This window comes from Ctenopharyngodon idella, chromosome 5 (assembly GCF_019924925.1).
Source record: "Ctenopharyngodon idella isolate HZGC_01 chromosome 5, HZGC01, whole genome shotgun sequence".
In the NCBI taxonomy this organism is placed as follows: domain Eukaryota; kingdom Metazoa; phylum Chordata; class Actinopteri; order Cypriniformes; family Xenocyprididae; genus Ctenopharyngodon; species Ctenopharyngodon idella.
The window spans coordinates 34,041,733-34,068,515 of record NC_067224.1 but is presented as its reverse complement, the minus strand read 5'-3'; the positions used below and the strand labels follow the sequence as shown (position 1 = coordinate 34,068,515).

Genomic DNA, 26,783 nt, shown 5'->3' with positions numbered 1-26,783 from the left:
TATATCACCTGGATTACTGCCACTGCATTCAGGTCTACTGAATCTGATTATGTCATTATGACTTCAGTGATGATGTCCAGGTGTCCAAGTCATTCAATGAAACTACTGAACATAATGTTCACAGCTGCAAATAATGCAGAACTGAAATTTCTATTGAAAGTACTTAAGACATATATCCAGTTACTCTATAAAACCATCAGCAGCATAATGAAGCTTCAGATTTTCCTCACAGTATTCACTAAGGGAGAGTGTACTGTAGGATCAACCTAAAAAGGTATATTTTGCAATAGTGACCAGCTTACCGTACTTATTATTCAGCACTACAGTACACTACTGTTCAAAAATGTTGGGGTTGGTAGGATTTTTAAATTGTTTTTCTAAAAAAAGGTCTCTCATGGTCATTCTAATATGCTGATTTGGTGCTCAAGAAACATTTCTTATTATTATCAATGTTGAAAACAGTTGTGCTGCTTAATATTTTTGTAGAATCTTTTATACATATTTATTCAGGATTCTTTGATGAATAGAAAGCTCAAAAGAACAGCTTTTATTTGAAATAGAACATCTGCAAGGTTTTAAAAACGTAAGGCTTTTTAAGACCTTTTTTATGACCTGCACAAATAAAATGAATATCTTATGAGCAGAACAGGGAACCATGATTTAAACAACTTTACAGTTCAAATAAAGGTTTTTCGGCGCCGAAGCTATTTTTGCTGCACTGCTGACGCTCAATTAAAGTGAAAGCACACTTTTGATGGACAAAATAAATATAATTTCACACAAAAAGTGTTTAAAATGCACAGAATACGCATGTCTAATGCGTTTTAACAGGAATTTGAGTATGACAGAAAAGCAAATTTACCCATTTAAACTTGCTTTTAATTATTCAGTTTGGGTTAAAGTATGGTGTATTATAAAAAAAACTAAAGTAAACTAGCCAGAAAATATGATATATAAACATTATTTAGTTATTACACAGACAGGTATATAGGCTCTAGCGCTACCCAAATCAAACCCGAGTTTGCTGACTTTTTTCGCCGAGTTTGCTGTCTTGTAAACATGTGCACGCGGCAGATGATGTAAAACACAAAGCTTACCTCATTCATGTGCAGCAATGGATGACACGAGGCTTTTATTTATTTATTTATTTATTTATTTTTTACGTTTATATGCCAATGTTGTACACCTCCCCATGTTAACAAACTTTCAAGAGTATCAATTTTATAAATGACCAACTTATAAAAACAAATTTATAACTGTCTTTGTAAAGAAATGCTCACTTTATATGTAGCTTCGAGCCGCTGCTGTGACGCTGTACAAACGCTTCCAGTGTGAATACTCGCGCGTCTCTGCAGCTGCAGTGACGATGTAGTTACGCTCATGCGCTGCTCACGCGCCGCTCAAGCTTGCAGTGTGAAACGGACGTTACTTTTGTAACCCCCATATACAAAAAAGCTGTGCTTATTGGAACGGCAAATTTCAGCGGGTTTGCTTGTGATATAAACACCTGCAAACTCGCTAACTCATAATTCATCAACAGTAGATCATTAGCAATCGCCATTTGCTTGGCATAAATCTGCGGTATTCATTGATTATGAACTGCTCTGAAAGCATGAGAAAAGTTACTTTTACATACTGTGCTCACATTTATTTGATTAAATCACTGCCATTTGAAATTTAATAATCACATTAAGCCATATTGCGATACCTGTTTATCTGTCCCCAAATTTAAGACCTCTTGAAATGATATTTAAGACTTTTTATGGCCTTAAATTTGGTAAAACTGAATTTAAGACTCTTTAAAGAACCGCTGGGACCCTGATAGAAATCTTTTGTAACATTATATATGACTTTACTGTCGCTTTTGCTTTACTGCATTCTTGCTGAATAAAAGCATTCATGAAAATAAAATCTTACTGACCCAAAACTTTTGAACAGCAGTTTAAGTAAATACATAAATATGAAATATTCATTTTAGATGCGAAAAGAAAAAGTGTGATAAAGGAGACAAGAAACTACCACAGTGCAGAAATCGTGCTTACCAGGAACATAGTCAACTATACGGTTTGTTAAAAAAAAAAAAAAAAAAGAATGTTTGGCCACAGAATGCTGATAAGGAGCCATGTAATAAACTTGGGTAGTTCAGAGATTGGTTGAGACTGCTTTCAAACTTACTTGCAGCATAGAGAGCCACTTTGTCCTGGTCTTTGTGTTTGAGCAGGTTCTCTGCATAATTCAGTCTGCTGCCTTTAAACCACTCAGGTGCATCTGATATCCTTTTAGACACATCAACCACCTGAAACAGAGAGTGAGCAGTCACATGTCACCCTGTTTGATACTGATAGAGCACATTTTAACATGTCAACACAGTTCTTATTGCAAGCAATTATTCATCATTTTAAGACAGTTATATTTTAGTATTATTTATATACTATTATAGTATTTATGTGCATTTAAGTGTAGTTTTAGTTTACAATAACAACACTGCCACCCTAGTATCGTGATGTAGGTATGATCCCTTCCCAATTTCAAAAAATCTAGTTAGTTTAAAACAATAGTTCACCCAAAAATGAAAATTATCCCATAATTTACTCATAATAAGGCCATTGCCGGAAGCCAGTGATTATAGTTTATAAAGTTTTAAATAAGGAAATTTTTCTTTCAAAAACGCATTGCTCCGCTTCAGAAAGCATTTATTAACCCACTGGAGTCGTATGGATTACTTTTATGATGGATAGATGCGCTTTTTGGAGCTTCAAAAGGCGCAATTCAATGCCATTACAAAGCTGGGAAGAGGCAGAATATTATTTAATACAACTCTGATTGTGTTCTGCTGAAAGAAGAAAGTCATATACACCTAAGATGGCTTGAGGGTGAGTAAATTATGAGATAATTATCATTTTTGGGTGAGCTATTTCTTTAACTACACAAACATGCTACAATTCGTTGTGATAAAATCAAATAATAAAACAAACTCTGAGTCAGCAAATAATCAACAGAGAGCATGCAGTAAAAATAAAATGGATAAGAAGGTTGTATATAGAAAGCCATATATAGACGGACTGATATTTTATTATGTTTTATCATATGACACTCCTTTCTAGCTCTATTAGACAGAAAAGCCATAACACACCCTCTCCGCCAGAGATATGATATAAGCATTAAATATTCTCAGCAGTAGTTCAGACAGTAGGACTAAATGGTAATAAATTCATAAATGTTTACTAGTTAGGATTAAATTATATGATTCATATGTGACTAATGAATTTGTCCATCATCTATGGCAAATATTGCATGTATGCCTCCACATAAACAATACTGAAAACTAACACAAGATGACAACTATATCATCAAATTTCTTACGCCGCAGGATGTCTATTCGCGTCTTTGCATTGACTTAACATGTAAATCACTCGCGCTTAACGCTTCATTCGTGTCTGGTGTGAACGTACCATTAGTTAAGGTTCACACTATTCTTTGTCACAGTGACATCATTTTTTGGCAATGCAAAACTGGGTGACTCATTACACATCAGGAAATGAAAAACAAAAACATAAAACCCTTTTAAATGCCTGTATATTTAAACCTGAAAAAGTTGATTAATACAGTATATATAAAGAAGGCCAAAAAGAAGCAAAAAGAAACCAACCTCCTCATACATCTTTGAGCAGGTGATGCCACAGAATGTCCAAACCTTCGCCCAGAACTCCGGATAACTGTCCACAGACCACTGATACAGGTCATTATAGTTAGCTTCAAAATAAAACAGACATTTATTGAAGGTACCATTAGACATAATACATGCCATTATTTAATTTAGTTCAGAGATGATACAAATCAGGACTTGCAATATTCAGATATGTAGTCAACCGTTAAGGGTTTTTCAATGGCTAATTCCTAAATTATTACATTTGACCCCCTATTTTTAGTTATTTTTGACTATTTAACTTGTATCAATTCCATTTTTTTTCCAGGATTAATTGAATAGTTGCAAATAATTAAAAAATAGAGGGCAAAATGTAATAATTTAAGAATTAATTATTGAAAAAAAACAGCAACAGTTGACTACTAATCTGAATACTGCATGGACATGTTCCCTTTAAATAAGTATATACTTTAAAAGGGACATGTCCACGCAATAGTCAGATTAGTAATCAACCGTTGTGGTTGAAATTCTTAAAATATTACATTTTTCAAATATTTACTAGTGTCAATTCCAGTTTCACCACTATCAGTACTACTGGGTGAAAATGTTACTGAAACATTTTTAATCTTACTAGTAATATTTTTCATTTGCCTATAAATGCATACTAGTCGAAATGAATAGTTGCTATCTAAACCACAGATGTCTATAACTTCTTGACACTATTGGGGTACTAGTAGCAAATGATTAAGTACTAGTATGTCAGGAATAATGAATATGAACTATACCTTATGAATAGTAATTGGTGAAATGGAAAAATATACTATAGTATAATACAGTAATGAGTACTAGAAACATACAAACAGATAGTAGTTAGTTTTAGAGAATAAATTTTAAAGCAGTTTGTCATAGATGAAAATTATGTCATACGTGCTGAGATGCATATACATGATGACATTATGAAAACATTTACTGGTGTGACAGCCAATCAGAGCTATTCCATGTCGGGTCTGAAATACTGGTTTTACAACTCATAATGTCTATACATGCAATGCAGAGAGAAGCAGTATAACATACATGATAGACCAGTAGCTAATATGTGGCCAGACACCCCTTGCTAAGCAATTGAAAGAGTTAAAGACACAAAATGGATCCTTGAGAAAATTTAATGGGCCAAAAATTGCATTTGAAAGCATGGTTAAAGTACCTGTTTTTGCACAAATGTGGTCATGACATAACCCATGACAATCCCAGGATGAGCTAGTAATGGGATTAACACTACACCACAGTACTATGTTTTGTTTTCCTGTAGAATAGGGGCGTGTTGTTAGCTGACATACTTGTCTGCCTTCATTGTAGCCCTGCCTGGCTCTACTTACCCAGATTCAACCCGAAGTCCCGGTTCACTTGAGTCCGGAATCGGTCCATCTGTGTGTTTCGTTTAGAGTCCGGGTACCAGAGCACCTTCGACTCCATAATCTCCTCGCTGTTGGCCTCCGTGTCTTTAGACATGATCGGATGACACGCGCCGGTATGTCGTGAATAACCTATAAAGACTGGAAGAAATGCACTACTGGAGTTGGACGAGCCGATTCGGTGATCGTGTATTGGTGCAACTCAGACACATGGGTCATTTCCGAGCGTCAGCCGCACATAATCAACCCGCGGAAGCTCCGCCTACCGCGTAACCGCACACCACCCTGCCAATCTCCACATGTTCTTCCGCTGCTCATGTAGTACTTAGGTTTTTACACACACACACACACACACACACACACACACACAAAATTGTTGATGATTCAGGAACAATTTAGTGTTTATTTATTAATAAATATTTCATTAAGATTGCATATTTAATTAAGACCAGCGTTTGCATATGTAAGAGGTATCTCGTATCTGTTTCATCTATCAGATAGTGGTGAGAAGGAAGTCCGACTTATTTATGCTAATCGGTTCTTTCGAACAGTTCATTTCTGAGAACCAGTTTATTTATCGACGTCATGACAACAAAACGTCACATCTTCGTCCCTGACATCCCGTTGTGACTTGCTGTTAAACGTTTAAACAAACACGTATGAGCACATAATCTCTATACAACGTTTTAAAATTAATTTTAAATAATTAAATAGCAATCCTTTACTATCCATTCGAATAGCAATAGAGTGTTTGTTGTCATTTAATGTGTCCCAGTTCACTTTGTTGCAGTAATCTGACTCACTGACTCGATTACCGTTCAGACAGATTCAGTCCCTTTTTTAAATGCTTTATTCAGTAACAAAACACACAACAATTAAATAAAAATAACAATAATACAAAATAATAATAATAACAGCAAGAAAATCAGTAAAGAAAAATATATAGATTCAGTCCCTTTTTTAAACGAATCATTCAGAGCGGTGTTTGTGAACCGTTTCAACTGTTTGATTGAAAAGATTCGACTCAAAAGAACGATTTGTTCACGGATGGGGCATCAAGGCTTTTTTTATGAAACTTCATAAAGCGATGAAGTGCTGTCAACTGATACGGGTCATAAAAAAAAAAAAAAAAAAAAAAAAAAAAACAATGGATCATAAATAAGTCTTCAGTCAGTTATTTGAATCTCAGATTTTACCGTGATTAAACTATATTTAACGATAGGCCTAATGATATGAAATATGTATAGTTTCAATTTTAAAATTCTGACCGCCTCTAAAGTGTTACAATATATCTTGTCAAAATAGAATATAAAATACTTGACCACTGACTTAGATAAAGCATTACTTGTCAGGCTTTGGCGGAGGAATATCTGACTGCCCCGCAATTAGCATTTCTTTAATTCCATTGGCTCCTAAAGCTGGCCTCACATCAGCCGAGACCGCAGCACGAGCGAAAGCAACATGGACAGACGGAGAAGGGAACCAATCAGAAGTCACACAGCCGTTCCGCCATTTCGGCCCACAGAAGCGCTCAGCCAATAAAAGAAGGGATCATATAGAGGTGTGCCCAATCCAGAGCCTGCAGCCTGCCTGCAACATGACCTGATGAGGAAAGGAAAACATTACGTGAAAGGTGTCTCTGTACTATATTTTCCATACATTTTGTTTGAATTTTATGCAGTCTGTTTATTTTTCTAAACATTTTAGCACCAAAGGAAGGTATTATAGTATATAAAGACCTGCTGAATAGCCTACTGTTGCAGAGTCAATGGTTGTCAAGGCCAATTTCATCATTATTTATATAACATTTGGGAAATAGGAGTTGCTCCACAGATTGACAATGTAAACTTGGCTGATTTACATTTAGAAGCAACAAAAAGTCTGTTGCTTGTTTTGTGATGAAACTTGAAGAAATCATGTAATGTGCTTAATTTCATTGAAATTGCTTTTGTTCCTCTATCTATCTATCTATCTATCTATCTATCTATCTTAGTAAGACTGAAAAGGAGTCCACATGCTGTACACAAAGGAAGATATTTGGAAGAATGTTTGTAATAGGGTGACCAGATTTCTCATGGTGGAATAAGGGACGGGTGAGGTAGGCAACATGACCATGATATAAGAAATTTTATTTCATTATATATATATATATATATATATATATATCTCTCAAAGAAATTTACAAACAAATTACAAACAATACGACAAATACAATAGAGATACAAATTAAATAAACTTGTTTTTCAGATACAGTAGGTTTATTTAACATGTATACATTTATTAAAAATCTTTTGTTGTATGATTAATATTATTGACAGACAAATATTTAATTAGGCTACTGTCCCTTTAAGACCGAATTCATGGACGTAATACTGACACATATCCGGTTTTCACCTACCTGTTTACGTCCACTTAAGCCATAACCGACTGTATTTACGTGAGATACTCCACACGATGGACATTTTGACAACTATATGTGCATTTGACCATTCAGGCGCATAGAGAACTGATCGCGCGCTGTCTGAGATAACTGGGATCGCGTGCAAGGAAGGAAAGAGAGAGCGCGCGCGAGAAAGAGCGCGCTTCTGGTGTGTGTCATTCAGCGATATTCTGCCTATCCCGCCTTCACTAATGGCAAGTTAATCAATAACGAATTGTGATTAGATGGTTATTTTGTTCTACGACGAATTGATTGGACTGTTCTCGCGTGACAGAACACTACTACTACTTCTATGATCAGCTAGTCATAATGAAATTTTAGGAAAGATGAAATACGGGACAAAACATGTTTTTTTTCCAAATAAGTCGGGACACTAAAATACAGCTGAAATACGGGACTGTCCCGGGAAAAACGGGACGTCTGGTCACCCTAGTTTGTAACCAAGCAGATCTCGGAATACTATGGTAGTCAATGGGCGGCGAGATCTGCTTGGTTACAAACATTCTTCCAAATATCTTCCTTTGTGTTCAGCAGAAAAAAGAAATGTATGCAGGTTTGGAACAACTTGAGGGTGAGTAAACGATGACAGAATTTTCATTTTTGTTAATTATCCCTTTAAGAATGTGATTTCATAAAATGAATGGGAATGGGGTCATGTCTGCACCCTCTGGGCACAACAAATAAAAAAGCAACCATGCACAACATTACATACAAGTCAAGTATGGGTGTCTCAAAGGCACAGTCCTGCTTTTGATCATTATATATTACATAAGCCTTTTAGACAGCATTTGGATCAGCCCTCACAGGGATACAAGAGATGCATCTGGCTGAACAAAATGAAACAATATGCAAGAAAATCCAGAGTGTCTATGACCATGTAAGCTGAAAAAGGGAGGAAAAAAATTAGAGAATTTTTAGGAACGTTCACCTGAGTGAGTTTCAATGTACAGTATGTTAAATTGCACGAGGATAGCAAAATCAAATGCCAAGTATAGCTAACGTCACAAGCTTTCACCTCTGGGTTATCAACGAGTTAATGTTCATTTGTGCATTTGATCGGGTGGACGGACTTCAGCATCACTGATTGTCTCACAAACCGTTTTTGCAAAGCAAACAGAACTCCTTAACATCCGAACTGCACATGCACCTTTAGGATGTCTGCTTAAACTCTTCATTGTGTCAGACCAGACATGATTTAACCCTCCAGGCACTTACTAGAGCTTTAGAGAGTTCATATGAGGCTATTGGAACAGACAAATGAAGCAAGTATCTGTTGCATCACACATAACCTCCTAAATTCAAATTATGAGGTGAAGCAACTTCTTCATAAACGTTCAAAAAGCTCAAAACTGTAGTGTGAGCAAATATAAATGATGCTGCTATTATTGTCAATATCTTCAAATATAAAAAAAAGAACTCCCCAGACTTGTTGGTCAAATTGTATACTACGTTTATTAAATCATTTTTGGACCATCGTTTAATCTTAGAGAAAATCATTTAAGTTTCATAAACAAAAATATGTTACAGACAGCGCAAATAATACCACAGCAAGCAACATTGCAGGTGAACAACTCTTATGAAAAATTATACAGTACAAAAAGCAAACCTGATTCAGTGCTTTCTAATACAAATCAGTTAATGACGCAAAAACCTCAACACACAATTGGCACTGGCGCAGTCAACAGGAGAGACAGTGTGAGAGAGAACTGGGTCTTTGCAGTTATTGAGTCAGTACATCTCCCTTATGTTTGATGTAACAACAAAATACATACTATTCCACAAATAAATGTAGGACTTAACATGAATTATGAAACACAGTGTGGGTAGTAAAATGTCCATCATACACATTTCTACAAGTAAACTCAGCACATTTACACTGCATGGCATACGCTTGACATCACAGCAAACAATAAAACTTATTTTCCATGGTATATTACTGTGGCTTCTCGTTCACAGATATGCAAAGTACACATGACTATTTTAAATATATGAGTGTTTGCTGAAACATGTATATGTGTGATTATACTTAGTTGTCCCCAGTACTTTTACAACAATGCTGGTACATTGCAATTACACTTGTGTTTGCTATTTGGAGATTCCTTAAAAGCTGGTGCTTATTTTGTAGGATTTATAAACTAGATAACATCCTTCACACATTCATACAGGATAAAAGGGCCTTCTTGATAATGGTACATGCACTGATTTCCAGTAGGCTTGAGTTACAGTACAGTAGATCTAAAATCAGTGAAGTGCAGATGAGTCATGAATATTTTTGGCCTATACATTTTGAATGTGTGTTTCTGTTAAAAGTGAATTTTGTCAATGTTTAAAAAGAGTTAAGATGGCATCAATGCTGACACAGGGACAAAAAGCCACAAAACTTATTTTAAAGCTGTCATGAATTCAAAGTAATAGGCTGGAGACAAATACATTAATATAAAAATGATAATTTAGCTGCATCAGAAATTAACAAAAAAAAAAAAAATGATAACATTGATTTGAAAATAAACACTTTTACAATATGATACACACAAAAAACAAAATGTTCTTAGTTAAAAAAAAAAAAAACACCACCACCACCACTACTACCGTTCAAAAGTTTGGGGTTGTTAATTTTTTATTTTTTTTTATTTATTTTTTTTTAATTGCATTTATTTGACCAAAAATACTGTCTAAACAAATAATGTGAAATATTATTTCAATAAAAAACTTTCCATTTTAACATATTTTAAAATGTAATTTCCTGTGATGGCAAAGCTAAATTTTCTCCAGTCTTTAATGTCACATGATCCTCCAGAAATCATGCTGATTTGGTGCTCAGGAAACATTTCCTATTATTATCAATGTTGAAAACAATTGTGCTGCTTAATATTTTTGTGGAAACTGGTATACATTTTTTCAGCATCCTTTGATGAACAGAAAGTTCAAATGAACAGCATTCAACAATTTTATACAATTTAGGGATGCTCAATATATCGGCCACCATATCGGTATATGTTCATTTTTAATGTTATCATTATCGGCCCAATAAGAAAACTTGGCCGATATATTAAATCCGATAAATAATGGATTATTTCCTTCAGCTGAGACACTTCAGATGCGCACTGTCCGCCATTATGCTTTTGAATTGCTTGAAATATGATTGAAATTACTTCAAAAAGGAAAGTACAGTTAAGTACAACGTACAGCGCAAATCTGTAATATAGGCTTCATGAATAATGATATAATGAGAACATTATAATTGTGTGCTTGGGACATGGCTTTTAATGTTGAGACTTTTGTTTTTGTAATCTCTCAAATTCTATAAAAATTTTGAATTAAATTTATCGGCCAACATATCGGTTATCGGCTTTCAAATATAAAGAATTATTGGTTATTGGTGTCGGCCAAAATTTTTCATATCGGTGCATCCCTAATACAATTGAATGCATCCTTTCTGAATAAAAGTAATCATTTCTTACAACAACAACAACAAAAAATCTTACTGACTCCAAACTTTTGAACCAAAGTGTATTTACTTTAAAAACAGCAATTCTAATTGTGTAAAAAAAAAACAAAAAAAAAAAACAGGTGTATTATGGAATGAAAATATACTTTAACACTGACCATTCATAAATTCTCTTAAAAATAATTTCATATAAAAAGTTAAATCACAGTAATTTTTAGCTATGAAGCAGAGATTAAATGTTCAAATTATATTAAAAAAACATGCAAATTGGTTTTAGCTACAAAGCTTTAGCAGAGTGCAGAAAAACCTGACAAATCAAAAAAGTGGAATAAAAAAATCAAATTAAACAAATAAAAAAAAAAGTGGAATAAATGCACTGCAAGAGCAGAAAGGAATGAGAGTGAATGAGAGGCAACAGAGAAGATAGGACACAGGTTCAATTAGTTAGCACAGACATTTCAACTAGACAAAATGCCACTGTGGACGAAACCATATAGGCCACTTTCTTAAAAATGATTCACTAAGCAGCACTAATATGTAGTGGGATTAAAACGCTATTCAATCAATCCCCATATTAAAATGGTACATACAACTGATAAAATGATCTCATGCTGAGAACAAAGTGCATGACCAGGTTTTACCCTGTACGTACTTATCTTAAGCACATCTCTCTCTCTTAGCTGAAGTTGGACAGAGATACTGGTGTAGATTGCAGCACTGTTATTTTGCTGCCAGGAACACTGGTCAGATATCCTCATGAATCTGGTGACTAGCTGCTTTCTGAAAGCAATTTCCACATACATCTCGATCCCTGATAGTGCCGATCGGTCCTGAACTCAGAGTAACCTCTGGTGACCTCAAGAAGAGATAAAAGAGAGATGAAAAAAATACAGTGATACTGACTATCCTTCACACTTTGAGTGTTTCGAAATCAACTCTCGATTGCATTGCCTTCCTGATTCATAAATAACACACACACTTACAGAAATTGCCCAAACAAAGCTTATGTAAAAGGCCTAACACTGCGCAATGGAACAACACACTCAACTCAAGGCTTGCAGACACACACAGACCCACAGTATACAAAAACTCCTGATATTTACTCAAAAATGGGCGGCTACAGTATAAATGGACACTGATAATACATTCTACGACAATAGGGCGAACATAATGGATTCATTTCGGTACATCAACTGGAGAATTTATCAAATTTCCATACAATATGTCACATACAATTCTTGCCTGACTAAAATGTTGGGACATCCTGAGAAAAAGGGGACAAAAAAAAAACAAAACAATAAAAAACAACCTTTTTTCTTCTCATACCATCCCACAAACCCAAGCTCTAACCCTTAGCCTGGGGGGAAAAACTTCATTGGTCACTGGAGCGCTCTAGGTTTTCAATCACTCTGCTCAAGCGGATGTTGAGGAGGCGGATCTGGGTGTCAAGCTGGTCGATCTTCTCCTCCAGAGTTCCAGGTCCGCCTCCTTTCCGCCAGTGTGCTCCCACTGGTCCCGTCATGAAGTACACAGCCATGATGAAGCACAGCGGCAGCACTGCCTTCTCTGGGTCGCCCTCAAATTTCTGCAGAATGTACAGGCACGAGAGGGCGAAAAGTGCTACGCGGGCCAGCCAGAAGAAACGGCCGAATACCGCATGGAGGATGTAAAAGAAGCCACTCAGGAACAAGGACAGGAACCAGTAAGCCACCAGCAAGGCTGCCACCAGGAGGAGAGCGCGAGCAGGAGAACTGGACACGGATGATGGGCTGAAGTAGTGAGTCAGATTAGAGGCTGAGGAGACAGAAGAAAACAGACAGATGAAAATAGAAGCAAAGAGAGAAGGGAGAGAAATTTAGGACGTGATTTTTGCATCATACACAAAACAGTGACGATATGATATTGGAGACATATGACATGAATGTAGGAAGTGTGATCCAGACTTACAGTCAATGCCCATAACATCAAGCAGATCCACCCAGAGTTTCCACAAAGTGTCCAAAAATGAATCGACTCCATGAACAAACCTCTCTGTAGTTTTTGAGAAGAACTGCAAAAAAAAAAAAATTCATAATATCAGAAATTTAATATCATATGATTTAATATCATAAAACATATACGGGTCACAGAAGAAAATCGCCTGATTTTTCTATATTAATTTGCTTTACATTAATAAGAATACTGTAATTTTCCATTATAGTAAATAGAATAAGGGGTGAAGTGTGCTTAATTGTCATGAAAATAATGTGACAATGCAACTAAACTGTAATGGTCTTAAATATAGGCTTTGTTTTCTTATATTTTTCTGTTGAATTTTTAGAAAGAATAATAAATTTGAAACCTGTAACTATCACTGCATTTTTAATTATGGCCATTTAGTAAAGCACAACTGATAAATGATCCTGTATCTGCAAATATGTACAAAACTACAAGTTAAAGAATTTTAAATCTATTTATAGTATAGTCATTTATGTCACATTTGCCTATAATAAACTTCAAAAAGATGAATTTTAAATTATCATTAACAAACATTATAACACTCTAGACAGCATTCTCAACAGCCCATAATTGTCTATTCAAATGGTTAACAATGGTCATATAAACAGTCAAACCAAAATTTATTCAGACCTTGAACATTTCATTCATTAATACAATTCATACACTATAGTTGAAAAAAATGGTAAAAAAATATTACAAGATCTCAGAGTTAAACTGTGCCAGAAAACATTAATCTTAACTATGTCTGATAACACTTGAGCAAACCATAATCAGGTCAAAGTGTCTGAATAATTATAGTCCACTGTATGAAGAATTATATATATATATATATATTACACACACACATATACACACACAATTTTTAAATTATTTATTGCCCATAAGCATTTCAATTCAAATTTATTAATTATAATTATTATTGACCGGGTATTATATAATATTGGACAATCACTTATTTATTATTCAGTTGTTATTATTAGAAAGCGATACATGCTAAGAGACCTACATAAACCGATGCCCTTATATAGAATGTTCTCTAGGTCTCTAGCTCACTAGGTTTTGAAACACGGACATTGACAGCTGGTGATTTCGGTATGCTCTAATCTAACGCACCTGCAAACAAAATGATGCACTAGCATGACAATTTCGCATGATCTAATATGTACCTTGTGCAGCGTTCTGATGTTTTCCTCTCCGAAGATATTGCTGAGGGTTTGGTAGAAGCCGCTTGCCGCCCTCCTGAAGCTGTTCTGGCTGCTCGAGTCTCTCTTGCTTCGCGCAGCCTCAGTCAGCAGGACGAAGGCCAAAAACAGGCTCAAAACCACGGCTAATTTCGCTCCTTTCATTCTGAAAGTCGACCTGAATAACGGTGATGTGCAATGGAGAAAATGCTGGATGGAAGCGGTCAGACAGAGCTTATAATATACTGAATATAGTGGTGTGGTGTGGTGTGGTGTGGTGTCCCGGAAGGTGATGCGGCGGAGAGACGGAGGAGAAAGGGGCGCGAGACCAACTACAGCGCCGGAAGCAGAATATATATTTTTTAAAATAAAGGTCTCAAAATTGAGCTAATTATGCAATATTTATTTATTTTTCTGCAATGACGGTTTAAAATTTAAACCACTGTTTTTTTTTGTAAGACTTCTACCCAAAATAAAAAAGTAGAATAAAACTGAAAGCTTCATAAAAACCATGAATGCAAAAAAGGATACGGTTTTTCAAAATGATGTAACATAAGAAGGTTCTGAGAAACCGTTTTCATTTTTCAAGGTTCCCAATTTTAAAAACTATGTTAAATTGTAATAATATTTTAAAATATGATTATTATTATTATTTTTTCGATCAAATAAATACAGCCTTGGTGTGAATAAGAGACATTAACATTAAAACATTACCGAACCCAAACTTTTGAACAGTAGAGTATTTTAATATAATAAAAGCATTTATTTGTAATAAGTTTATTTTATATGTAAACAAGCTGTTCTGCTCTTGTGTATACAATGAATTTATCAAAATGGTTCACAGAAAAATGAAAATTCTGTCATGATTTACTCACCCTAATTAATCCAAGCCAGGATGACCTTGTTTCCCAGCATCCCCTGGGAGTAAGTCATACAGGTTTGTCATGAGGGTGAGCAAATCATGACAGAATTTACATATTTCTGTACTATTGATTACAAAGATATGGTTTACATACTTTTTTTAAACATTTATAAAAAAAAAAAAAAGATTTTATAAACAACACTTAAGGTGTTTCTGTCCTCAGTTGGGTTTGAAGTATTTCAGTATGTTGTTACACTGGCTGCCTTTAGCAGCATTCTTCTTGTCTCTGGCATTGGAGGTTTTATGCGAGTGTTTGGATGGGATTTTGAGGACCGGTCTCTGCTGTTTCCACTCTGTCAGTAACTCCCTTTGCACATCAGCAGGAAGTTGTGAGAATACATAAGGGTCCACATTTGCAGGGATATCTGACTGTGGTGCTTCAGTGGTGGGTGGGGTATCATGACTTTCTGTGTCTTTGATGAGCCCAGAATGTAATTCAATGGTGGACTGAGCAGATGGCAAGGTCTTGATGAGGTTATGGTTATGAGAAGCAGAATTTCTGCTATAATTCAGTGTTGACTCACAGGGCTCCGGTGTTCTTGGTTGGTTAAAGGCCAACGTGAAATGATCTGCTGGGTCAACATCTTCGGAAGATGTGTCAGCGGGTCTGTAAATAAGCTGTGCAGAGTTTTCATTTTGAAAACTGGAAATCAGCTCCATCTGAATGTGTTCAGGAAGGAGTTTGAATACTTCCGGATCAACACCTGGCGGAAGCTTGGAACACATTGTCTCCTCTGGAACGTTGCTCATGCAAGACTCTCTAAGGTTTATGTTTGTAACTCGTGAGTGCTCAAAAACAGGCTGCCTGGGAGATTTGGGGTTGATTACAGGTGGCTGTGATTGTGATTCTTGGGTTGGAGATATGGACGTGTGTTTTATTGGTTTCATGCTGTTCCATGTTTTATCTTCTTTATGTAAAACATCTGCCTGAGAAAACTGGGAATTTGCAACAGACTCACAGAGATCGGGTTCCACCTGAATGCAAAAGACATTCTGTTAACTTTTGCTGTTTTTTAAGTTATTGCTGACTTAAATTAGCATATAAAAAGTGTAATACGTAGTTGTCAGTTAGCAAGACCTCTTCAACTGTAAGTTATTCATTAATAGATAAATATAAAAAACACACTATCGTTTAAAATTTTGGGGTGAGTTATTAAAGACAGTAATTATCAAATAAATGCAGCCTTGGTTAGCATAAAAGACTTCAAAAACATTAAAAAATATATATTACTGACCCCAAACTTTGGAACAGTAGTGTATATTTTCATATAAATATATATAAAATAAAAGGTGAACAGAATCATTAAAAATAGTCCCTAATAAGCTTTTATCAAAGTTATTAAGATCTCTAAAACTCATAAAGCCCCATTAAAGTTCAGAGATGGATTTGGAAAAACAGAAAGCACTAGCATAAGTTTTGCTGAAAAATGAAGCCAGTGAGACTTTTTGTATTTTATAGTTAAAAATGCAGATATTTATTATGTTTTATTAGAACTAATAACTCTAAAATGAGGTCTAATATGTGCTGACCTGCTGTTGAGATGTCATTTGTGTTGAAGGAGATTTCTGTGTGAAGAAAGAGGCGATGGAGCTCTTGCTGGAGCTTTTAGCCTGCAGGTTACTAAAACACACATTCAGCAGGGTCAGATGGAACGGTTCACGTGTGTCCACCATTTTATGAAAGAGCTTCACTGACAATGACAGTAACTGGGGCACAGCCTCGCTGTTTCCTAAGATAAAAAAAACGTAAATATGAATAACAGTACAGCACAACAAAAAATCAGGTGTAGTCACAATCATCTCACTGCAGTTTATTGCAATTTGTTTGAATTGTGAAATAATTTGTGTACATACAGTAAAGGCATTATACAGTTGCAAAAGAGCAGAACTGTACCACATGTGATCTTGAGCCCGATGTGGTTGGGTATTGGACACTGTCGGCTCTCTCGACTGAACCAGCGATTAGTGACTGTGTATCGGCGAATTGTTAGCCTGAATGTGTGCGGCTGCCTGCCGTCTTTGTGCATCCTAAAGAGATTTCAAACAGAGAAACAAACTACAGACATGCCAAACAAAAGTCTATTGTGTTTTAGTTTACAATATAATATTCACCTCTCAGTCAGGCTGGTGAGTAGTTCCTCAGTTTTCTTCACAACTTCCTCTAATGTTGAAATTTTCTTGAACGAGTCCTCGTCGCTGAGAGACTGAAATATATAATTTACTTTACAGATGATTTTAGCATTCGTGCAGCATCATACTTGCATTGTTTGGGAATCAGAGTTTGTAAAAATGGTTAAGGTTCACAAATATTTGGATATATACACTATCGTTCAAAGGGGTCTGTAAGACTGTATTGTAAAAATTGTATAATAAATTGAGGATAAAAGTGTCTGCTAAATGATTACATGTAAAATGTATAATCCAATATATAATAACACCCTCAGAAGATAAAGTTGCACGATCAAGAACTCCATTCTGTTGAATCTATACCTGAACGATCTATAATAATGGAGAATACCTGAGGAGGACCTGCCGGCGTGACTGGAGACTCATCGATGCCACAGGCGAGGTTTTGAATCCTTTTAGCGGTCACTTCACCAAACTCTTTCACCAGGTCAGGCAGAGGACATAACTGTAGATCTCTCACACTGACCAGACCCAGAGCCTTTAGCTTCTCACGTGTCTTGTAACCAATCCCTTTAAACACAGCCAATGTTTACAGAATATAAACAGTATATGGCATGCGATGGATAAGCTTATGTGTCATCTTACCAGGCACTCTGATTAGTCCTGTAAGGCTGCTCATGAGCTCAGCAGTGCTGTACGGCAGGAGGGCGGTTTGCTGGTTGGGTTTAAAGGTGCCTGACACCAGCTTGGCCAAGAGTTTGTTGCTAGCGATGCCAGCACAGCCCGTTAGTCCCAGCATGCTGAAGATGGCTTTTCTCATCTCAGCTGCTATCACAGAGCCGACAGCCAGACGGGCGTTTTCCTCATCAACTGCCACACCTAAAGATGAGCATCATCATTTATAATGACCAGAAATCTCTAGCAATTCTCACATTGAACATGAAAAACAACAAGAAAAAGAGCATGCTGAATTCTTCCAATTCATTAACTGCCACTTATGGGGTCTGAAACTGCAAAATTTGAACTACTAGACTAGATTGTAACCAATGGCCTACAACCAGTGGTTTTAAAACTGTTAGTATTTGCTTGAAGTAGTGCTCTGACTCACATTCGTGTTTATATATGTGTCCACTGAAGGAGAGATCTGAAATACGGGTCTCCTTTAGTCTTCTCTCCACCATTTCTGTAACGTCCATGAAGTTTTCATCAAAGCCCAATCTCTCCACTAAAGGGCAGTATGACATCAGCAAGTCTTGGGCAGAGAAAGTCAATGTCTGGTTTATAGGCAGTTCAAACAGGGAGGTTTGGCTTGTACACCTTAATACATATCAAACAAACTCATAAAAAATGGATATTTAACTTAGCATTGTGCAAATATACACTTCAGTTCAAAAGTTTGGGATGGGTAAAACTTTTGATGTTTTTGACAAAAGTCTCTTCTGCTCACCAAGGTGGCATTTTTTAATCAAAACTACAGTAAAAACAGTAATATTGTGAAATATTATTACAATTTAAAATAACTGCTTTTTTTATTTTAATATATATTTTAAAAATGAATGTGTTCCTGTGCTGGCAAAGCTGAATTTTCAGCATAATTACTCCAGTCTTTAGAGTCATTTGATTCTTAAGAAATTATTCTAATATGCTGATTTGGTATTTAAGAAACATTTATTATTATCAATTAAATAGAAATCTTTTATAACATTACAAATGTCTTTACTGTCATTTTTTAACAATTTAGTGAGTCCTTGCTAAATAAAAGTATTAATTTCTTTTTTAAAATCTTAAAAAAAAAAAAAAAAAATTAAAAAAAATCTTACTGACCCCAGACTTTTGATTGGTAGTGTATAAAATAAGCAAATATAAAGCAAAAATAAATAAATAAATAAATAAATACTTAAAATAAATTTAATTATGGTATAATATATTCATTGTTATTATAATTGCATACAGTGAAACCAAAAATTATTCAGACATTTTTTATATATTTTTACTAGTGGGTGCAGGACACTATGGTTCATTTATGTAAGTGAGAATAGCAAAATAAAGTAAACTGTGACATATTATACCCAAAAATTCTTCATACAGTGGACTACCAGTAACATTTATAAAAATTTGGAACCAAAAATTATTCAGACACTTTGACCTGACCATGTTTTGCTTAAGTGTAATCTGACATAATTAAGATTATTTTTTTCTAAGATTAGTTTAACTCTGAGATCTTGTCATATTTTATTACCATTTTTTTAACTATAGTGAATAAGCTGTAATAATAATGTAATTTATGTAGATATAAAGCAAAAAAATACTTTAAATGTAATTATAGAATAGTATATTGTTATTATAATTACATATAATACATATTGATATACAATATAGACATATATACACTTTACAGACATAATAAAATATGTAAAAAAAAAAAAAATAATAATAATAAATTACCGGTGACTTTGTAGGACATCTCTCTGTAATGGGTGAGATCTTCTCCTTTGACTAGCACCAGCTCTGGGCATTTCTCCACTGCATCAGTCACTGACATCAGCTTGGTCACGCCACATTCTCTCGCCACATAATTACATGTCACAATAATGTACTTCTGCTGTATCCCTAAAGAGAACAAAGATGTAGACAGAGGCATGTATGACATTACATTTGTCAGAAGGACAGGAACGAGTTTTGAGTATTTTGATGAGTTAGTAGTTAGTTTACTTATTTCTTTATTACTTTACTGTGCACATTTGTATATATTTGATGGCATTTGTTTTGCAGAACCATTGATGTTTTTTTGTCTGTATTTTCTCAGTAACTGCACCAAGACATATTTGTTGTATGTCTTATATTTAGTGAATCAATTTTTAAAGTTTACACTCTGTGGTGTTTTACCAAGAGGTTTGGTTCGGAGGGCTGGATTTCGTATCATCTCAACTTGTGCATAGAAACAGTCCAGGTCAAAGTGCAGAATCACTCTTTGAGATATGGAAGTAACTCTGTCAATGATACTTCCCTCTGAAAAGATAAATCACATAAGGACAGTTAGATGCAGTCTATTCATATTGCAGTAGTCTTAACAGCAAACTAAAGCTGTCATGAGACATTGAACTGTGCATTTAGACTAAGCAAGCATGTGTGCCTTGAGTAAATATTGGGTATAATATTCATGCAATACTTTAACATGTTTATACTGGAGTTCACATAGTTGTCCAGCTATGGACCCACCTGTCTCCAGCATGTCTGACTCTAAGCTGCGATCCCAGTCATTATTGTCTCCCTCCTCGTCCGTGTCCATCTTTACTACAACGCAAGAGACAGATATGTGGGTAAATGATACGCACAAACAAAGTAAAACAACACTTTTAATCAACAACAGCAAAACACGTCGCCACCGAAATCAAAACACAAGCCCACTACTCGTGAGTCATGGGCAACATTTGCTGCCATTTTACTGCCACCTACAGGTCTGGAGCAAAATACACAATAATATTACATTATACAAACTAAAATATAAATAATAATTTCGATTAATTAGACAGTAAACCAGTGGTATTAATGTATGCATTGCTATCTGTTGAGTGTAAAACAGAAATGAAACAAATCATAATATAAATATGTAATTCAATATGTTCTGAAAACGTATTAATTGAATAAAATACAATGAATATTTAAGCATATTTGGAACTGTTTAAACTGTTACTATAATTATCCACGTAATATAATAATAACTGTAATAATAGTAATAATAGTAATGATAATAATATATACTATACAAACGCATAATAAAAATGCTATAATATTACACAAAATATAAATAATAATTTATTTTTAGTAGACAGTGGTGTTAATGTAGACATTAGCTACCTTTTATTAGACCTTTTAAATAAAATAAATGTTTAAATAAAATAAACATGTAATCAATTCGATATGTTTTAAAACGTAGCATTAATTGAATAAAATACCATGAATATTTAAGCATATTTAAAACTTTAAAATATTAAATCAATGATTTATTGAACAATAAAACTGACATAACGTAAACTGATACTTTGTATTCTGGAGGCTTTTATTTTCGGAATTGATGTGTCGTTTTGTCGCTGTTTTCACAAATGAAGTCGTGACTCTGCTTTTGGAAGTTCAGTTTATATCTAAACCATATATTTCTGGAGTCCATATACATTCTCACACATGGTATAGGAAGAAAAGCACATATTTGTGATGGCAGGGCATTAGTGACGGCTTATTATTTTGCTTTACGTTGTGAGAAAAGAGGAAACGGTGACACTTCCTCAGCAGAGTGACTCATAGCGACTGATTGGTGCGTCATAGCGTTCACGAGCAGTCGCTACTCCCCATTGACTCCTGTTGTGTCTCTTGAATCATGTCGTTTCGGAAAGCGATCCGTCTCGCGTGCGGGTTTGCCGGCGGATCTGCGGTTCTAGTGTGCGCAGCGGTCGCGGCAGATAATCACGGTTACTTCGGAGAGCGATGCCGATTCAGAAAGACCCTGACTGCCCTGCAAGCAGCGCAGCCTGCGGCATGGCCCACTACGAACGGATGGGATTATAATTGGGACAAGTAAGAAATAGAGGGTTATTTCCGATTGATTAGTATTGTATTTACATTGTATTTTAAGGCATCTGGAGGAACACCATGGCACTACCACGGTACATGTTCAGAAAACCATTGGTATTGCCATGGCACCATGTCCAAAACCATATTATGGTAGTTATGGGGCAACCTTAGGTCAAATGTCTTGATCAATGGTGATAATTAATGGATCACCCAGTTTAAGGTTTGACCCTAAAACCTTTGGCTTTGATCCCAGGTCAGTTAGGTGCACTACATTTGGCACTGATTGAAATTGTGTCACTGATCTTATTGGCTCAGGAAGTTTTAGTCTTAGACCTGGTTAATTGTCACTAATATCGTTTTTACTTACATAATGTGCTTTCTTATATATTTTTTAGTGTCTGCCAATTGATGTTTTCAATCTCATATATACTCTTGTATTATGTTCAAAATCTGGGAATGACTTTTATGGTGGTGATCAAATTGACCCTAACTGGAATTAATAAATTAAAGGGTTAGTTCACACAAAAATGAAAATTCGGTCAAATTAATTACTGACCCTCATGTCGTTCTAAACCTGTAAGACTTTCATTCATCTTCGGAACCCAAATTAAGATATTTTTGATGAAATCTGAGAGCTTTCTGTCCTTCCATAGACGGTTACGCAATTGAAACTTTGACTCTTAAAAATGTTCATAAAGAGGTCGGAAAAATAATCTGAGTAATTAATGATAGAATTTTCATTTTTGGGTAAAATTTAATCTTGAATCAAAAATGAGGAAACTATGTAAAAACCCTGTATTTTCAAAACATTTTTGGTTCATAAACGGTGAATATTTTAAACAGTATTGTAGCTATTTTTAACCGATAAAAATGTACATGCCTTGAATGCAGTGTACTATTCTTTAAATAAAAGCTTCTGCCAAATGCATAAATGTAAATTGAAATACACTTAAGGCTAATTTAGACTGCACCAACAGATGTCCATTAACACAGAAAATCACCAGATAACTGGACATCACTTCACAGAAATTCCACAACCTGACAAATGCCAGTCTTTAATTATGAAATATGTGAGTCAAATTGACCCGCAAGCTTCATAATCATAATAGAAGTCTTGTACACATTCTACAAAACTGTTCATGAGAAAAAGTCACAAAATTTAAAGAAAAACATCATAGATTAAACAGTATTCCAAAGAACTCACTCAATAATCAAAATGGGTCATTTTGAACCATTTACAATGTTTTTTTGAAATACTGAGTGTTTAAATGTCTTAAACTAATTGCACAGTCTCTTGAAGAATGTCTTATTAATCGTCAGATTTCTACAAGTAAAACTCAACTATTAACATTGCTGTAGTGTGGTGTTTGAATTTACCGCAGTAACCACCATTGTCATTGGTTACTGAATTGAGTTCAGTGTGCCTAATTTGTGTTTTGACACTTTCAGACGTGACCCCTCCTCTATGGTGAACGGGAAGAGAAAGGAGAGTGCTGGTGATGGCGGAAATCCAGATGGGGAGAACAACAAACCCAAGGCCACACGCTACATCTGCCTCATCCGACACTCTCAGTACAACCTCAAGGGGGAGGGAGATAAAGAGAGGATCTTGACGCCTTTAGGTACTGAGCATATATTAAAATGATAGAAATGCTGAGCCTAATCCATTAGATGTTACATTAAGCCATCAAATTGATCACATGCTGGTTCCTGTCTTGGCTGCAGGACGTGAACAGGCTGAGCTTACAGGACAGAGATTAGCAGCGCTCGGACTGAAGTACAATGTGCTCATCCACTCCTCCATGACCAGAGCTACAGAGACCGCTAACATCATCAGCAAATACCTGCCAGGTACAGTCTCATTCTATGATTAAATTATTCAGCTAGAACTGTCATATATACAAATATGATTGGATAAATCAGACAAGGCAAAATGGCAGGCATGTATTCATACTTACACCCATCCCTAGAACTGACCTAGCAATTTTGGTCTGTTGATTTTTGCTTGAACCATTCCTGTAATGTGTGCTAAATATTAGGAATTGATGTTTAATGATGCTGCCATTGTAGAGATTCAGAATGGTTATTTGTTTCACTTATGACCATGTGTATGTTTTAGGTGTGGAGCTTGTAAGCTGTGATTTACTGCGAGAGGGTGCACCCATAGAGCCTGTCCCGCCTGTCACTCACTGGAAACCTGAGGCAGTGGTTAGTGCAAAACACAAAGTCTTACTTGGCCCATCTGAAAGCGTAATCCTCATGTGAAGCCTGTTAGTCCCCATGTCTTGATTGTCTTTGTGTGTTGAGTTTCTGTTGATGACGCAGGTCATAACAGAACACACTGTGAATGTTACTGCTGCCGAATAAAACCCACAATGAAATTATCCCAAATCTCTTCAACAAACATCAAACGCTCCTTTTGTTTTAGTTATTTTTCTGCTGGTCATCCTAAAGCCTGATGTCTAAAACTGTTTGATGAGGAATGTTGAGTTTGGTTTTGTCGTGGGTGTGCCTTGGAGACCTTCCTCTCCTCATGTGGATGGTTGTGAAACTCTTGTGCTGGTTTCAGCAGTACCACGAGGACGGCGCACGGATCGAAGCAGCGTTCCGCCGGTACATCCACCGAGCTGACCCTAAGCAGAAGGAGGACAGCTACGAGATTATCGTCTGTCATGCTAATGTCATCCGCTATTTTGTGTGCAGGTTTGTGTTTGCTTGCTATTCAGTCTAGTCTCTTTATCTTTATTTTTTGTCCAATTGAAAGCTTTTATGAAAACCATAAACAGTCTGACCATTAAAAAAAATGCAATCGTAAGTATGCTCTGATCACTTTGTATTGTTATGTGGTGTGGTTGCAAAAGTTTTGTGAAAGCCCATTTCTGCCACATAAGAAAAAAATAATGCTTTGGTAAATCATAAAAGCCGGATTTATGAGATATTAGTCATTGAGGAAAAAATAATGAGATCAAAAGTCATTTTGACAAAGTCAAAATTATTAGTTTAAAATTCATAATTATTTTTAATATAAAATATATACTTTTTAAGTGATCATTTTTACATTTTATCTCAGAATTATGACTAGTATCTCATAAATTTGACTTTTTATGTCAATTTTATTTTCTTTCCTTGTGTGGCAGATATGGGCTTCCATATTGAATATTTGGAATTCATAAAAAAACTTTGCAACCTTTTTATCATTGGTGCTTGCTAAGTCAAACATCACTGTTGCTGTTGCTCATACCTCTAGCGCCAGGTGTTAAACTTTAGCAAATGAAAAAAACCCATAGACTTGCATTGAATGAACTCATAGAGACATGGGAGTGTTGACAGTAAGCAACCCCCTAAAAAACTACTTGTACATGTTAAAAACCACGTAACAACACCATGGAAACCTTCCACAACACCCTAGCGTCATAATGGCACCTTTTGTTAGTGTTGCATACTGGATTTTTTTATTATTTTATGTTTCCTGAGGTGTCCTTTTAATGTTGCTATGATTTTTTTACATCAAAAATTGGCATAATTTAGAAATAAAAGGCCATTTTCTACCCTGATTTTAGCCCTCTGAGTTGAACGCTCGTTGGAAGGGGCGTGTCTGCTGTGAGACTTCAATGTAAACGCCCAATGCTATGATTGGCTAACGTCTTTGCATATGAAATAAGTATTACATGTGGAACTCTCTCAAAATCTTTTACTACATTTTTTCTACTATTACAGCTGTCGAGCTTAACTAATCGTGAAAAGTGTTGATTATAGCATCATATTCAGATCTACTCACATCGCATGAAAGGTTGCAGCGATGAGCATTAGCCGATGACAGACATGTCTGTTGAGAACATGGATGCTGTGATCTCGTCATTCCCACTCGATTTCTGCACTCTCACAAATGCTTTCATCATAACTAATAAGAGATTCATTGTGCAGTTTTTGGCTAGGCAGTGTACATGCTGAGGTCATGGTTTACACTCTTTCAAATAAAGTGTGTTAAAAGCATGATTGTAATTGAAACGTGTTGGTTCCAGGGCTCTGCAGTTTCCTCCAGAGGGCTGGCTGAGGATGGGCCTGAACAACGGCAGCATCACCTGGCTGACGATTCGGCCCAATGGCCGAGTGGCTCTCAGATCGCTGGGAGACTCCGGCTTTATGCCTCCAGATAAACTCAGCCGCACTTGACGTTCTCAAGCTAGACCAGCAAGGCCACTTTACAGCCTAGAACTGAAGGATAATTGAGATGGATAGACGTTAGGGTTGCAAAGGCTTAAAAAAATTTCCTTAAATGTTCTGCTGAATGCTGTCTGAAATATGAATATGCCGTTTCTGATTCACAAAATTCCAGAATACGGAATGTGATTTCAAATTTACCACTTTCAATAGCTAGTTCAATAATAATCATACATGGCTGCAATTTAGGAGAACATTGCTGTGAAAAATGTGCATTGCAACTCTACCATCTGTTGCTGTGGTGATCTGTTCTCCATAAGTGTCTTGAGTGTAATAATTTTGTATTTTTTAAAACAGACATGTTAAGGATTATTGATATTTCTCCAATTAGACACTCCTGTGCCATGCTTTGTCTGATCTATAACAGTGATGGAAAGGTGAAAATAACCAGCAAGTGTACCTTTTTTACGTTTATAACGAGGTGTCTTTTCCAGGAGCATTATGCAAACTCTGGAGGCCTTGATGAGGCAGTTGGTGTCTGTTTGCACTGTTTACATGGAGTAATGTTATGATCGTTTTAGAGGCAAGGTATGAGTTTGCTAAAATGTGAGAATCTTGCCACTGAGAGGTTGACTCTGTATTAATGTTTGATGGTTGTTTGTGCACAAAGAATACTGGCAGTAAAGTTTTTTTTCATTGAGTTGTTCAGTAGTGTCATTCAGTGTTTGTGTCATATGACAGATGTTTTCAGTGGATTTTCTGAAAAAAAAAAAAAAATAAATCATATTTTAGTTAAAAACAAAATTTGAATTGCCAAAAACAGACATGTATGATTAGGACATTAAGACTATTTTAGGACCATAAATAGAGCATTTTCAC

General features: G+C 35.6%; 4 protein-coding genes across 7 annotated transcripts in view; 1 reads left to right on the top strand and 3 right to left on the bottom strand.

The window, feature by feature from the left end:
• Positions 1 to 5,295, bottom strand: part of aacs (acetoacetyl-CoA synthetase) — a 39,294-nt gene extending 33,999 nt beyond the window's left edge. The window contains exons 1-3 of the mRNA XM_051892829.1: positions 5,023 to 5,295; positions 3,650 to 3,753; positions 2,176 to 2,296 (exon numbers count right to left, since the gene is read on the bottom strand). Coding sequence (XP_051748789.1) covers positions 2,176 to 2,296; positions 3,650 to 3,753; positions 5,023 to 5,155 — 358 coding nt within the window. The 5' untranslated portion in view covers positions 5,156 to 5,295. The remainder of the gene's footprint in view (positions 1 to 2,175; positions 2,297 to 3,649; positions 3,754 to 5,022) is intronic.
• Positions 5,296 to 8,931: 3,636 nt separating this feature from the next.
• bri3bp (bri3 binding protein) lies at positions 8,932 to 14,462 on the bottom strand. Its single transcript, XM_051892830.1, has 3 exons — positions 14,111 to 14,462; positions 12,894 to 12,996; positions 8,932 to 12,740 (listed from the first exon to the last, which is right to left on the bottom strand). The coding sequence occupies exons 1-3, from the start codon at positions 14,288 to 14,290 to the stop codon at positions 12,319 to 12,321; spliced, it is 705 nt and encodes a 234-aa protein (XP_051748790.1). The 5' UTR covers positions 14,291 to 14,462; the 3' UTR covers positions 8,932 to 12,318.
• Positions 14,463 to 14,850: 388 nt separating this feature from the next.
• On the bottom strand, positions 14,851 to 20,614 carry poli (polymerase (DNA directed) iota). 3 transcript variants are annotated; one of them, XM_051892824.1, is made up of 10 exons: positions 20,394 to 20,614; positions 20,061 to 20,183; positions 19,620 to 19,784; positions 18,283 to 18,426; positions 17,820 to 18,053; positions 17,566 to 17,744; positions 17,160 to 17,251; positions 16,942 to 17,075; positions 16,578 to 16,777; positions 14,851 to 16,022 (listed from the first exon to the last, which is right to left on the bottom strand). In XM_051892824.1, exons 1-10 carry the CDS (start codon positions 20,461 to 20,463, stop codon positions 15,207 to 15,209), a joined length of 2,157 nt encoding a protein of 718 aa, XP_051748784.1. In that variant the 5' UTR covers positions 20,464 to 20,614; the 3' UTR covers positions 14,851 to 15,206. The 3 variants fall into 3 exon arrangements, with proteins under 3 accessions (XP_051748784.1, XP_051748785.1, XP_051748788.1); XM_051892825.1 differs by lacking the exons at positions 20,061 to 20,183; positions 20,394 to 20,614 and having other exon boundaries at positions 18,283 to 18,491; positions 19,620 to 19,746; XM_051892828.1 differs by lacking the exons at positions 14,851 to 16,022; positions 16,578 to 16,777; positions 16,942 to 17,075; ... (1 more) ...; positions 17,566 to 17,744; positions 17,820 to 18,053 and having other exon boundaries at positions 18,310 to 18,491.
• A 667-nt stretch (positions 20,615 to 21,281) lies between these two features.
• On the top strand, positions 21,282 to 26,604 carry pgam5 (PGAM family member 5, serine/threonine protein phosphatase, mitochondrial). Of its 2 annotated transcripts, none has more exons than XM_051892629.1 (6): positions 21,282 to 21,746; positions 23,193 to 23,365; positions 23,469 to 23,594; positions 23,863 to 23,951; positions 24,316 to 24,446; positions 25,766 to 26,604. In XM_051892629.1, the coding sequence occupies exons 1-6, from the start codon at positions 21,550 to 21,552 to the stop codon at positions 25,914 to 25,916; spliced, it is 867 nt and encodes a 288-aa protein (XP_051748589.1). In that variant the 5' UTR covers positions 21,282 to 21,549; the 3' UTR covers positions 25,917 to 26,604. The 2 variants fall into 2 exon arrangements, with proteins under 2 accessions (XP_051748589.1, XP_051748588.1); XM_051892628.1 differs by having other exon boundaries at positions 21,283 to 21,746; positions 24,313 to 24,446.
• Positions 26,605 to 26,783: the final 179 nt, after the last annotated feature.

What these genes read in the sequence shown, in the direction of transcription:
- bri3bp (XM_051892830.1), bottom strand. Translation starts at nt 14,290, where the DNA reads ATGAAAGGAGCGAAATTAGCCGTGGTTTTGAGCCTGTTTTTGGCCTTC. An exon ending in ACATCAGAACGCTGCACAAG is followed by an intron (nt 12,997 to 14,110) that starts GTACATATTAGA and finishes TTTTTTTTGCAG; the next exon opens with TTCTTCTCAAAAACTACAGA. An exon ending in TGATGTTATGGGCATTGACT is followed by an intron (nt 12,741 to 12,893) that starts GTAAGTCTGGAT and finishes CTGTCTCCTCAG; the next exon opens with CCTCTAATCTGACTCACTAC.
- poli (XM_051892824.1), bottom strand. Translation starts at nt 20,463, where the DNA reads ATGGACACGGACGAGGAGGGAGACAATAATGACTGGGATCGCAGCTTA. An exon ending in GATGTCCTACAAAGTCACCG is followed by an intron (nt 18,427 to 19,619) that starts GTAATTTATTAT and finishes TCTCTGCCCAAG; the next exon opens with ACTTGCTGATGTCATACTGC. An exon ending in AGGACTAATCAGAGTGCCTG is followed by an intron (nt 17,745 to 17,819) that starts GTAAGATGACAC and finishes CTGTGTTTAAAG; the next exon opens with GGATTGGTTACAAGACACGT.
- pgam5 (XM_051892628.1), top strand. Translation starts at nt 21,550, where the DNA reads ATGTCGTTTCGGAAAGCGATCCGTCTCGCGTGCGGGTTTGCCGGCGGA. An exon ending in GAGGATCTTGACGCCTTTAG is followed by an intron (nt 23,366 to 23,468) that starts GTACTGAGCATA and finishes TCTTGGCTGCAG; the next exon opens with GACGTGAACAGGCTGAGCTT. An exon ending in ACTGGAAACCTGAGGCAGTG is followed by an intron (nt 23,952 to 24,312) that starts GTTAGTGCAAAA and finishes TGCTGGTTTCAG; the next exon opens with CAGTACCACGAGGACGGCGC.